Genomic DNA, 14,013 nt, shown 5'->3' on the forward strand with positions numbered 1-14,013 from the left:
TAGATTATATGTATTAAAATGTGTAATATCTATTCTTGAAATATCGTTATTTAAATGTTTATAGTTTTAATTAAGGTTTACTACTTTTAGTGCCGTTAATTTTCGTTACCTTTTATTATTGAAATACCTTTTTATCGTAGATTTTTAATTTTATTTCCGTCATCTCGTGTTTCAAAAGTACTAAATTTATTTTCAAACAAAACATAAGGTGAATGCTGAAAGAATAAGAATGAATTTAACGAAAATGTTTGGACATTTTAAAACTGGACAAAATTTCCGACAGAGACAGAAAATTCCTTAAAGTTTAACTTTCTTTAGAGGTTTAATGTCCCTGAAAATGAACCTGATTTTTAACATTAGAAAGTAAAACTCTTCGATTCAAATGATTCAAATTGCATTCGAGAAGTAAAAAAGAACTATTAATATTTTTTATCTCTCTAAAATATGAATAATCACAATCGATATTCTATAAAATACAGACAATCTCAGGTAGCAGAAATTCACTTAATTGAGATAAAAGGACGTATTTATAGCTTAATAAAATGGAACTGGCATTTTAAGATTAATACACGAATGATTCCAGGTTTATGTTTACTACAGGAGAAGTCTCTAACTTGTACAAGATAATCTCAACGTACTGTTTGGTCGATATTGTGTTTAATGGAGGGGAAGTGTGTTCGTTGAGTGCAAAAGAAAATTGCATAGATATCAAGCTACGTGTTTCACATTGACAAAATTAATAGACATATATATATATATAGACTTTTTAGAGTTAAAAGATAGATAGTAATAACTAAGAAATCATGCCACCAAAACGGAAAAAAGATGTTAAAAAGATGTCCATCGAACCACTGCCAACGTAAGTTCGTAATCATAAGATCATAAATTAACTTTTAATATTTTTAATTTTATTTCTTATTTCTTAATTTATATCCAATAATGTAAATTTTTGCCAGTTTCGCGTACTATTTTTCCTAAAAGTTTTTACATAAACGAGGGTGTATCAATAAATAAGTTACACCTCCCTGCTAACTTCCGTTCTGAATGAAATACGTAGTTGATGTGCAGTGATTACACGGATAAAACATTGTTGTTGACGTGGACTAAGTTTGAACTAAATTGCGTCAGTACGACGCATATTATTGTATGTTAAACATGAAGCGTCATGTAAAAAATGCGTCCAAGTTTGAGATGGTTGTTGTTATCCGATTCTTATTTCAATTCGTAAATTAGTTTCTCGTTACGACAAGTGTTTACCGAGACCTGGTGACTATATTGAGAAGTAGTAGCGGGTTATCAGTTTACGTTGGTAATAAAAAAGATTTTTTACATTTATTCGTATTTTTTTTAAAAGGGTCTGTAACTTATTGATTGACTCACCCTCGTATATTCATAATTAAAAATATATTTATCACTAAAAATGCTAACGACTTTATGTTTATGGTATACCGACATACGTGTCTTTATAAACAGCTACATGTTTCATATTTAGTACGTAAATATGAAATGCTTGCATACATATATACATATATGTATGTATTCAGTTTTATTGAATCTGTAGAGTTTACCAAATTAAATCCAAATACACAGATCAAAGTGAAAATTATTATTCTCGAGAGAGTTGCAAGTCTGTTTCTTATAATTTTATGCGTAAAAAAATATCAATTACGAATTCAAAAATGAAATTTGAACTTAGAATATAATTTATATTTAAGGAAAATTGAAAAATGTATATTTAAATGTACCTAATCTGGATCAGAACATCTATTTGTATACATATATGTACATATTAATTGTCACAATTTAGTTAGGTTTTTCACTGATGATTAATGTTTTTCTCATTTTCTATGGCAAAAGAATCGAACCGGACATTCCAGAAGTAATAGAATCGGATGAGCCGGTAAAACCTTTGATATCCATGGTCACCGGGAAGCCATTTGGTCCTCGAATCCAACAGATTATCGAGAAGAAAGAAGACGAAAGCTCAGATGACGAGCCCGAGTCTGAAAGCGATGAAGAACTTAAACGATTGAGAGAAGATGTATCGGAAGTGCCTTCAGAATTTTGGCATATACAAAAGCTTATCAGATATATGAAAGCGGGCAATCAAACCGCCACCTTGGTGGCTCTTTGTCTTCTGAAGGATTACGACCTCAGCAGTAGGGTATCTTACTGCTCCCTTGAATATTATCACTCTTAGTTAAATGATACATTTACTTTCATAAAAAAAGTTCGAATTTAAAATTTAATTACCCTTTAAAGGTGTATTAACATTACATGCTTTACCGTGATAATAACTTAATATTATGGTACAAAAAAATATACAATATGTTAATAACTATTGAACGTTAAGATTTATTGGTAAAAATGTGAAATAACGTGGAGAAGTATAAAAAGATTAGAAATTTAAAGAATTAATTCCAGCTTATTATAGATATTTAATTTTACGATATCGCAAAGAAAGGAATCCATTGACAATGTATCAGTTCGTATTTCACAAAAACGACTCTTTTGTATCTATAATGAAAGATTACAGTTTCATATTGATCTTCTCTCAAAATAGATAATTCAAAAAGCCGTTCAGGAAATGGGAGGCTTGGAAATTTTAGTGAATCTTCTAGAGACGAAAGATTTAAAATGCCAGAGTGGATCGTTGTCAGTTTTACTTCAAGTTGCAAAATCCTCGCAGATGCGACGATATCTAATTGATCTTGGTATTGTAACACCCTTGATTCAAATGTTAAAGCACCCAGCTAGAGATATTCAAGTTAGTCCTTATGTGTACTCCCACAAAAACCTTCTCTTTACTCTTATTAATTTATATTGCTTTTCATTTGAACTATAATTTAATATCGTTAATATTACTACAAAGGTTTTGGCTGCAGAGACTATGGCAATTATCGCGCAAATAAGGAAAGCGCGTAAGCAAATACGTATTCGGGGTGGTATACCTCTGATTGTAAGTGTTCTCAGTAGTTAGTGATATACGCGCCACTCATTGAAGACTTCGTTTATGAAAACTATTAAGTTAGTTTACGAGAAGGATATATGCATACGTAATTAAATACGGAAAGTAAAATATTTAATTTTAGTGATACGTTAATGAAACAAAAATGAATTTATATGCACTTTGAATGGATTGGCATTAATCATAGATTCTTAAAATGCACAAAAATATATGCATTAGTTTAAACAATATTTTGGGATTTTAAAAGGATGATAAAATGGCGTTTTCGGGGGCTTCATTTCCAAGCTATTAATTGCTGCAAATATGTGTAAAACAAGAGGGAAATACGTTTGGTATGACTCGGTTATTCTGCTTGCGGGGTGCATTTTTCAGCTGTTTCATTAGCTTGGAAGGTAATTGTCAGTGCCTAGCCACCCATAAAGACTATAATACGAGCTCGTGAAATAGTTGTGGAGCGCGCCTCTCAAGTACAATAGAATAACCCGTCGTGGAAAACGTATTTCAACCTTATTTTCACATTTAATAACTCGGAAACAAAGCCTCGAAAGCAATTTTGTTAATTCTATTTCTCGTCTTAGTTTGGCATCTAGATTCCACCATGCGAAAATGTTCCATATTTTTCTTAACACTGTGTATGTCGTATCTTTCGACATTGCCTGCCTACAATGACTTGTATTTATTTACTGATCTACAATAAATGTTCTACAATTATTACATTTAAACTTTTCTGTAATTATTTTAGCTGCATTCTACATTCACAAAAACTGAAAGATTTATAATTTTTATTCTGCAGATATCCTAATCATTTTAGTAAAATTTTATGTAATTAGTTCAATTAAAGAATACAAATTTTAACATATCTAATATGCAGATGAATTTTTGATTTTTTATAGTTAGATGTAATGGACGTACCAGACTCTATTCTTCGACAACCTTACGATAGTTTGAACGAAACCAATAAGGACCTGGTAATAGTTGCGATAGCTTGTGCAAAGGTGTTGGATTCTTTAAGCAGTAGTCCGAAAGTAAAAGAAGAACTTCGTAAACACGGTGTGGTTAACATTATGGAACGCTTTCTAAAATCGAAACACACTTCATTAGTGATACCTATGATGGGTACTGTTCAACAATGTGCAAGTTTGGTAAGGATATGTACGAAGTTCGATGTATATGCTTGGTAGATTGTAAAACATGTAATAGTAGATACCTACGTTAGTAGAAACAAAAATAATTAAAAGAACAGTGACAAATACATTTGTTGTATCCTAATGCAACATGTGGCGTATTACATTATAAAGAGTAACTCAAGTAGTACAAAATAAGTATTTTTTGTTAAAATCATACATTCCATTCCTTATAAATCAATTTGTTTTTAAATCTTTTAAATACAAAAAATAATACATGTTCACGTAGACAACATATCTCAGCGCGTTTAAAAGAAATATTCAAGAAACATATTAGAATCAAAAGTTATGACGGAATGAATATTTCGTCTAGCGATAAGTTTGACGGTCTCTATTCTCGCCTGTAATAACTTTCGAAGAAAGGTATCAACAGAAATCAATGACTCGAATTTTTACGTTATTTTTTCACGGAAAAAGTGTCGAAAAAAATCGGTTTTTGATTTTTAAAACTAGGACGCACCCTGCCAGAAAATCTCCAAACAATCGTGGACACTACTTATGATAATATATCGCTACTCTGAAAAGGTGAATGTGGTGCCTTTGAAACTTTAATAAGAAAAAAACTTTTTTCAATTTCTTTTAGCGTTTTTGATTTTTCACAACTAGGATATTCATCTAAAAATTCGCAAAAAGTTCTCTAACATATACTCCGGTAGATACTATCTATCAGATTTTTTAAAGAATTTTTGTACATCGTTAAACAGAAAAAATAGAGGAAAACCCGGGAATCCGAATTCTCCCTGAATTTGTGTTAAAAATGTTCTTCCAACATTGTTACAGGAACACTACTTTACACTTTATTTCGCTTTTTACAGGCAGTTTATCGTAAAGCGTTCGAGAATACTAGTATTATATACGCCGTGGTGCGTCACCTGAAAAATGACGACATTAAATTGAAAGAAAACTGTGCCCTGGCGATATTTAATTGTGGCCCGAACAAGGTGGCAAGAGATGTAGTTCGAACGACCAGTGGTTTAGATATGTTATGCAAATTGGTACAAGACAAAGAAGTTCATGAAAATAAAAGTCTTCTAGCTGCGGTCACTGGTGGAATTTGGAAATGTGCTACAAGTCCAGAAAATGTTGCGAGGTTCAATCGGAACAATGTAGTAGCTTCATTAGTACAGTTTTTAGAGGAATACGAGGATGAAGATGTGCAAGTAAATGTTGTAGGAGCACTGGCAGAATGTTGCAAGGATCCTGTTAACAGAGACGTTCTTAGAGTGAATGATGGCCTGCCAAAATTGGTAAGTAAACACATTACTGAAAACGTTAACCATTAGATTATCACACATAATTTAACCACTACATATAAACATATAGTAAGTAAATTGTTTCATCATTTGTTTCATCAAAATCATTTATTAGGGGTTTATAGAGGGTTTACAGAAGTTCAAGAATTTACAATTCTAAACACTAAAACAGATCGAAAATGTAGAATAAAATTTTGACACGTACAGTTTCAACTTCCAGAAAATAAAATTTATAAAGAGTATAGCCGAATAAGGGGATCAGATGTGCCCCTAAACTAAATTCAACTTGCGATGCATCATTCGTTTATCGAAAAGCCCCATATGTACAAAGTTTCAGTTTTGTATCTCAACTGAAGTAGTACTGGGGAAAAATATAAAATCACGAATATTTCAAATGTGAAAATTTCGAAAAATATGAAATACATTTTAGTTATCGGGCCACATATTATGGTATTTTTTCAGAGTTTTAAATTAAAAATTCAAACCGTGAGAAATAAAAAACGCGAAAATTGTATTACAAATATATTGTATTACATTAATATTTAGATTAATTTTTAAGTTGTAGTACAATAATTGTATTACATATACAAATGTATTTCAGTACTTTCAATAATCCCTAATATAATATACTAATAACACGCAGATCCGACTGTTAACTTCTACGTATGAAGCCTTATTGGAAAATGTACCAATGGTAATAAGGGAATGCGCGCAAAATGAAGCATGCATGGATATCATTAACGATCCTGAGCACATTCTGGACGGTGTACGATTGGTCTGGTCGTTGTTGAAACACCCCAGCGACAAAATCAAAAGAAACGCTTGCCTTGCGTTGGTCCCTTGTATAAAGTATGCCAAAGATTCTCCGGAAATGGTACGGGCATTCGTGGGTGGACTGGAACTTACGGTCAGCCTGCTTCAGAGCAAGGATACAGAGGTGTTGAGCGCAGTCTGCGCGACTATTGCCGAAATCGCTACCGATCCAGAGAACCTCGGTATTCTGAGCGATCATGGCGTAGTGGACAAATTGGCGAAGCTCGTAACAACGGTAATTCTTGTACTTTTCATTCAAGACATCTTTCTAGATTTCGGATACCACTGCCTGGTTTCAAAGTAGAACAATGTTTACGTGATTTTCTCAAATATACTGACTGATCTTTTGAAGCATTTTTTAAAAATTAATCTCTACACAAATTGTCTACAATGTGCCATTTATAAACAAAATGATTTTTTTGTTATTTTACATATAAGTTACTAACCGTAAGAGACAGAGATAGTCCTTGGATGCAAAAAATGTGCATTTATCCATGGTTTATTGAATTACGAAAGCATATAATTATCATAAATTTTTTTATTTGCAAAAACAATTTTCCACTTTTGTACACAGGGTGGGGTAATAACTGTAACCACCTCAGATACCTTCGAAACTGTAACATAAAAAGAATCCAGTGTTATATTGATAGTTATCGTCATCATTTCGAACACCTACTATGATTTTATGTAATAGGTCGTTGAATTCGTTTTAAGCTCCTCTATCATTTTACGGAAACAAAAACGTACCAACCCATTTAAAAAAATGTCATTTTTTTTAACGGAATGACTTATTTTCATTATTGCCATGTTATTAAGCATTTCAAAAGGAATTGCTATATTTCTCAAGAACAATAATTTCTCGGATGAAGTAAAAGTCTGTTTAAAGAATTTCAAAGAGTTACTATACGTATTGTTATTAGAATCTCTATAAATCGCGAACAAAATCGCCCTCGTCGCAAAATACACTCACAATCAGTGTCTCGCACGTTTAGATACTACGTATATGTATATTATACGTACAAAAAAATACAGCAATAAATCATAATTGCTTAACGTAAACACTTTTGCGATCTTTCTCCTATGAGCTTGTGGCACTGGAAATTGTTATGTATAACCCATTCCAATTGCTTAACGTACCCTGTATATAAAAGTCTATTATTTATTTAATTATTGTCAATACGAACGTTATAGTTTATATAATTAATAGTATTGATCGTTCAACATTTTGTTATTTCAGGAAGACGAGAGTTTGCGTGCAAATTTGACCTTGGCCATAGCATACTGCAGCGAATGGGAAGAAAATAGTTATAAATTTGGCCAATTAAACGCTGTGGCACCACTTGTCAAATATATGACTAGTAAAAATACAGATGTTCTTAGAGGTGTTTGTATAGCAGCATATCATTTAAGTAAAGATCCCTCAAACTGTATCACAATGCACACTTCCGGTGTAATAAAGGTACCGATAATTATCTCCTTTTTTATCTATTTAATGAAAGCATTTTCTTCTTTTATTATAAAATTAGTACTAATTATTCATTAAAAATTTTTGTTTAAAAAAATCGTCACTATAGAAAATTGTACAGATCCACGTAGAAATGATACAATGTCTGGTTACAAACAAATTTTAAATGTCACGTTGGAAAAATTGAAAATTAACGATTCCGTATAATGATACAAACGCGAATAAATTTATAACACTAACATTATGTGTCCTTTTTATTTATGAAAAAACTGTTTCAAGATTGAACTAACTGAAAGTTATACAAAAATGTATTATTTACAGCATATACTGCGTCTAGTTGGGTCAGACGATCCGGAAGTGCAAATCGCTGCTGCATCCACAATTCGAAATATCCGAAAACTTGCCCTGACAGCGGAAAAGTTACACTTTAAAGAAATGTATGTAATGTTGTTATTGTATAAATCGTATGTTGCATATATTTATGTTCATTACTGTATACAGTAAATGATACAACCAAGAAGATGATTCTACATGAAAATTAAATTCAAAAATTGATTAGGTTATCTCTTAAGTTAGGTATATGACTTTTCCGAGAACTGAATTTGAATTACATACTTCGTCTGACACGCTCATTGCTTATTTGCTTGGTGTATACAGAGGGTATCCCAGACATACGTTTCAATATTTTTATATAATAATTATATGCATTATATTTAATAAGCCGATTTCCTTCCATTCTGCAATAATTAAATTTGTCGTTTTATAATTTTCAGAAACACGTTGCAAGAAACGGATTTCCATCTATAATACAGGAGCCTTTAAAATGTGCTCAAAACCGACACAAATTGAATGACTGTGTATACTGAAAACAAGTTGATATGTTATTCACTTCAAATCGTCGTTTTTCTTTAGAGATTTTTTTTGGAGCTTCAATGAAAGAACCAGAAAGATAGATAAACATATTGTAAACTACAGTAAAGTGTCGATGAAAGTTCAGAACTCGGGGTCTCTTTACAACATACATCGCACCCTGTTACCATTTTAGCACCTCATTTTGTTTTTTGCCCGAAACCAAGCATCGGCAAGACGCTTTTGTATCTTTCGGCACATAGAAGAGGACAGCGAGTAAAAAGCAAAGAGACGCCTGATACTTGGCTTCTCTTTCTCTTTCGATTCTTCCTCTGTTTACTTTGTTCGACTGTGTAAGTCCGCCTGCGATGCTCTTATCAGCCAATAGTTACATTGTAAACTATCCCACTCGGTTTCGATGTCCCCTACGGTACATACGTTTACTAGTAGTATTCATTTATTGTTCCCCTATAGCAGTGATGGGCAACCGGGGCATGCTGCCCGTACGGGCAAATGGCGGGCAGCCGCGGGCTCCTGTGGAGGCGATGCGAGGTAGGAAATGTCACGACATATCTGTGTATTGGGATTTCTTGACACGTCCCGTACATTTTAATCTAAACTAGAGTATCGCTCGTATAGATTAATTATCATTCATTTCTTTTTATTCAAAGAAGATAAAAGCAACCTGATCGTGGTCAGCCACGCAAAAACGGTGCCTTTATACTAAGTAGTATTATGTGTAAGTAGTATTTAACTCTTTGACTGCGGCGCGATATGCGCATGTCAGTCGCTGACAAAAAATATATGAATAAAAAATCTAAATTCTATGTTAGATCTGTTTAATAAAATAGTAAATGTCTTATAGTAAGAAAAATTTAAAGGGCATATATACAGGGTGTTCGACTACTAGTGGGAAAAATTTAAGGGGTGATTCTTTGAGGCAAAATAATACGAAAATCAAGACTAACGAAATTAGTTATAAGCGCTTAAAAATTGACCCAAATGATGGCAATCCGCGCGTACAGAGTGTCAGCGGATTGCGGCTCGTAAGGGGCGTACAGTCACTTTAAAGACTCAACGACGTGCAGGAAAGTCGGTAGAACAACTGTCTAGTTACCCCGTAGAAGATATCGATAACTTGTGCCCGCGGTATTTGAGTCGAATACACTTGTATCGCATTAACTCTGATTACTCGATAAAATTCGCAAGAAATGTAAATTTTTTCTTACGAATATTATCGAGTAGAGAGGGTTAATATGATTCTATAATGGAAGAATTAATGAATGTAAGACACGAGATAAATGAATTACTTAATCACTGTAAGCAACGTTAATATTTTCAATTCTTGTATTTTATGATAAATAGACTGCGAATGTTTATGCAAATTCATATTTTCATACACATAGTGAAAACAAAAGGAACCTAAATAAGAATTCATTTAATTCTCCAAATATTATTATGTGCAGTTTACTTTGGATATTTTGTATATTTTTATACATTATGTATGTATATTTTGTACTTAAAATTCCTATAATTACATAAATATTTGCAGTCTAGTGATAAGTGTATCAATATTAGAACTACAATATAGTATTTAATATAATTTAAATTGATACTTGAACTAAACAAATTATTTTTTTTCAGATGAAAGTGATGTATCGGGAAGACACAAAATGGAGAGAAAGGAGGGCTACTGGAAGAGTGAAAATTTTGTCATTTTTTAACGTCTTCAACTCATTAAATGGTAATGTATTAAAAGCTCAAATTGGAAAGGTTTTATGGGGAGCAGTTACTAGAAATTCTCCCCATCTCTCCTTTTGGAAAGATTCTATAACTACTTAAAGAATTAGTAATCGGTTAAATAGTTCATAATATTGTGAATAAATTGTATTTTATACGTATAAATATTCAACTGTATATTTTTATTGCTCAAATATACAATACTATACTAGTAAATAAGAGGTGCATTTAATACGCATTTTGAAACGACCGCCATTGGTCATATAGTAAGCCTACATCTCGGTAGAGGATGCTAATGTCGTATTAACAAAATAATGTATTGAGTGGAAAGTGGAAGAGTGGAACACCCCTGAGTGGATTTTAGGACGTATTTGCTGTGGTCAGGTTTTAATTTAATATAATGGCAAGAATAACAGCAGTGAAAGAGTCTTTGGACAAAGCCTTACATGACGAAAGTAAATTCTGGGTAAAGTATTTTGTAAAAGTGGAAAAACAGACAGGGGTCAACCGGACTTACGTGTTTTTAGGTATGCTGGTTAGGTTATTCGTAAATGATCGTGTTAGTTTTTGTCATTTCATATGTGGTAACTGAATATACAAATTCATTCGTTCTTGCTTTACGTAATAAGAACTTAAAGGAAATTTCCTTTGCGAGCATGACAAGTCAGTTTTCTGATACTATATAAATTACGTACAACTAACCTTTGCACACAACAATTAAAAGAAATATTAGTAATAGCAATTCGAATTTGTGTACCTTTTCTTTATTCACAAGCTGTAATGTTAAGGTGTGCCATTTTATATACAGATAATATACCTATACTCCAAATTATGCAAAATTTTTATTTTTTTTATTCTTACATTAAAGTATTATAAAAGAGTATCTAAACACTTTTATTTTCTTCAATACAAATTGCTGTAATGAACTAATAATAATTTAATATTTATAATGATAATTATATAGAACAAACAATTTAGCACATTACTCATGGTTTGAATTATTATTTATTTATAATGTTTTATAATTAACTACTCTAAGTATTTTCTTATTATATTATAACATTGTCCATGCAATAAAAATATTTTGTTTCTTTTAGGCTCTGTCGTGGTGTTAGGAATTTATTTAGTTTTTGGTATTGGCCAACAACTAGTCTGCAACATCTTTGGATTTCTCTATCCTGCTTATTGTTCTATGAAAGCTTTAGAGAGTTCAAAGAAGGATGATGACACAAAATGGTTAACATATTGGGTCGTGTTTGCATTATTCACAATTGTTGAATTTTTCTCAGATTATATTCTGTGCTGGTTTCCAGTTTATTGGGTTTTTAAGGTTTAGCTACTATATTTAATACATAATAAAACAAGTAAACATTTTTACACATTGTTTTACATATTCTTTATCACTTGTTACAGTGTCTCTTTTATATGTGGCTGATGGCACCTATGGAAAATAATGGCTCGATGATTTTGTATCGCAATATTGTCAAACCATCATTTTTACGATATCATCACAAAGTTGACCAGTTTATTTCAAATGCTCAAGATGCAGGTACATGTTTTATCGTTAACAATAATGTAACACAACATTTAATTAAATACCTATTAATTATTTACCAAATATGTTTTACTTTTAGTAGTCAAAGCTGCAGGAAGTGCTCTGTTGACAGAGAAGCAAGATTAATAAAATGTTTTACAAAATTGTAATTAATGTAATTATTTAAATAAAAATATTTCTATTATATACTTTTCAACACATTTATTTCTTATTACACATTATTGCTATTTGATTGCTTGCTCTCCTTTATATCTAATAAGTTTAAGGATGCATTAACATTCTAAAAACACTTCAGGTATATTGTTCCAGATGAATTATTTATTGTGTCTTGTGGCCGAGGTCGAAGAGCTGCTGTTACAATAGCTCGACACTTTCCGGTTCCACATTCTTCTGCGTAGAAACCCGAGATAATACGGCTCGAAGGACCAAAATTATATTAAACCGAGTTAGAGCGCCAGCGACTTTTTTTAAAAAGACCGAAAGTTCAACTTCATTGTCGCTGTGCTTTTAGTAAATTCCCGGATCTAACGTTTTCCCGGACTCAGGCAAATTTAGGATAGGTACGAGGTAGTGACACGTGATTATTTCGCTCAGTCAGATTTTAATACTTGAAAAACTACAAAGCTCGTTCGATTGAGCAGATTAGTTTATAAACCGGCGAAGTTACTTCTTCGTGAGTTTATTAATAACGAAAAGTACAAAAATGAGGACGATCTCTCTTGACGAACTGTTCTAATTGAACGATTACAACGAACTATTCTAATTGAACCTATGTTTTCAACTATAACTAAGTTTTCAAAACCGACCGGTGCGGTGTACTGAGATTCTTTCTCTTTTGCTCTCGCTTTCGTAGCAAGCTCTCCTGCTCGCACACATAGCAACACGTACGTGGCTCAGTCTCTATTAGAGATGGCGTGCAAAATCTAGCGATGGGCACCATCGACTAAATTAAACTATCAACTAATGATTATTTAGTCGCAACATAGTATCGACTATTTAGTTGATAGTTTTTAGTCAACTGAAATTTTGCTTTAAAGGTTATGTATAAATTATGTCATCAACTTTTCAGCACCATTGGTGTGAATGACCTAATTCAGTACCTTTTGGAAATGTATTAGTTCATAGATAGAATTTCAAACATATAAGTGGTAAACAAGTTTTTTTAAACAATTACTAATATTCGATTTTTTGTAAGCTATTTAATATTGGCACTTAAAAAATTAACTGCTCTAAATTTTTTATGAAAATCACTTAGGTTATAATCAATAATTTGCACAGTTCTTGGTAGTGCATAAAGAAAAATTACAATTTGTTTGCATCGCGAAGAAAATAATCAAAGTCCAGTCAATAGCGATCAACAGCTCGATAGTTCGAGCGTGTCGCTTAAAGCGACTAAATTTAATTGACTAAAGTAGTCGCTTCAAGCGACTAAAGTAGTTAACGATTGAAAAAATTAGTCAACTGAAAGTAGTCGTTGGTTACTATTGACTTAGTCGATAGTTTTTAATCGATGGTGCCCATTACTAGCAAAATCACTAACGGTGATTTGTCACAGTGATCGCCGAATAACGATCACGGTGGTGATTTAACTTCATTTACGACCGTGATTGCGATTATTTTATCTTGAGTGAATTTGCTCACTGCGATCGTAAGTCCTTAAGCTTTAAACGGAAAAGTATATATTTTTTCACTTAACTACAAGACAATTTATTCTAAATGCATCGTTATATGGACATTTTATTAATGTTACTTTTTACATGTTCTTGTTTTATTCGTTTTTATATCTTGCCTTCCATTGGTATATTTGTAACAGATAAATTCAGAATAGATGTAGTTTCATAAATAGTTTATCAAATCTATCTTTTGGCCGGGCTTACAATTTCCCTTGCGGGAATGCCCTACCGTAATGAGCCATCTCGTGGCCGCGGGATTCCGGGAATCGGGTGACGTCACGGTGTGCGAGTGAGAGCGGTAGAGCGAGCCACGGTATCGGTACTCTCCGTCGGTGTTGACGCGTGCCGAAGAATTTCGGTGGTCTATGGAGGGAGGTGTGCGAGCGAGAGAGTACGGTAGAGCGTGCCGAGTATCGGTGCTCTCCGTCGATCCAACGCGCTAGTGAGTTGCGTCACCCAGTTTATTGACTTAGCCGTGTACGCCGTGTACCAAGGTCGTACCATCCCGTGCAG

The 14,013-nt window shown here is 32.7% G+C and overlaps 2 protein-coding genes across 3 annotated transcripts; both read left to right on the forward strand.

Annotated features, from left to right (window-relative positions):
• The first annotated feature begins 803 nt into the window (after window positions 1-803).
• Window positions 804-10,130, forward strand: LOC107190145 (armadillo repeat-containing protein 4). The gene is made up of 10 exons (XM_015578901.1): window positions 804-859; window positions 1,858-2,164; window positions 2,564-2,767; window positions 2,873-2,959; window positions 3,862-4,110; window positions 4,968-5,399; window positions 6,049-6,453; window positions 7,456-7,677; window positions 8,005-8,176; window positions 10,090-10,130. The coding sequence occupies exons 1-10, from the start codon at window positions 804-806 to the stop codon at window positions 10,128-10,130; spliced, it is 2,175 nt and encodes a 724-aa protein (XP_015434387.1).
• A 472-nt stretch (window positions 10,131-10,602) lies between these two features.
• LOC107190803 (receptor expression-enhancing protein 5) lies at window positions 10,603-12,007 on the forward strand. Of its 2 annotated transcripts, none has more exons than XM_015579688.1 (4): window positions 10,603-10,799; window positions 11,370-11,602; window positions 11,686-11,821; window positions 11,907-12,007. In XM_015579688.1, exons 1-4 carry the CDS (start codon window positions 10,673-10,675, stop codon window positions 11,951-11,953), a joined length of 543 nt encoding a protein of 180 aa, XP_015435174.1. In that variant the 5' UTR covers window positions 10,603-10,672; the 3' UTR covers window positions 11,954-12,007. The 2 variants fall into 2 exon arrangements, with proteins under 2 accessions (XP_015435174.1, XP_015435179.1); XM_015579693.1 differs by having other exon boundaries at window positions 11,910-12,007.
• Window positions 12,008-14,013: the final 2,006 nt, after the last annotated feature.

Source organism: Dufourea novaeangliae, unplaced genomic scaffold, assembly GCF_001272555.1.
Source record: "Dufourea novaeangliae isolate 0120121106 unplaced genomic scaffold, ASM127255v1 scaffold11, whole genome shotgun sequence".
Classification (NCBI taxonomy): domain Eukaryota; kingdom Metazoa; phylum Arthropoda; class Insecta; order Hymenoptera; family Halictidae; genus Dufourea; species Dufourea novaeangliae.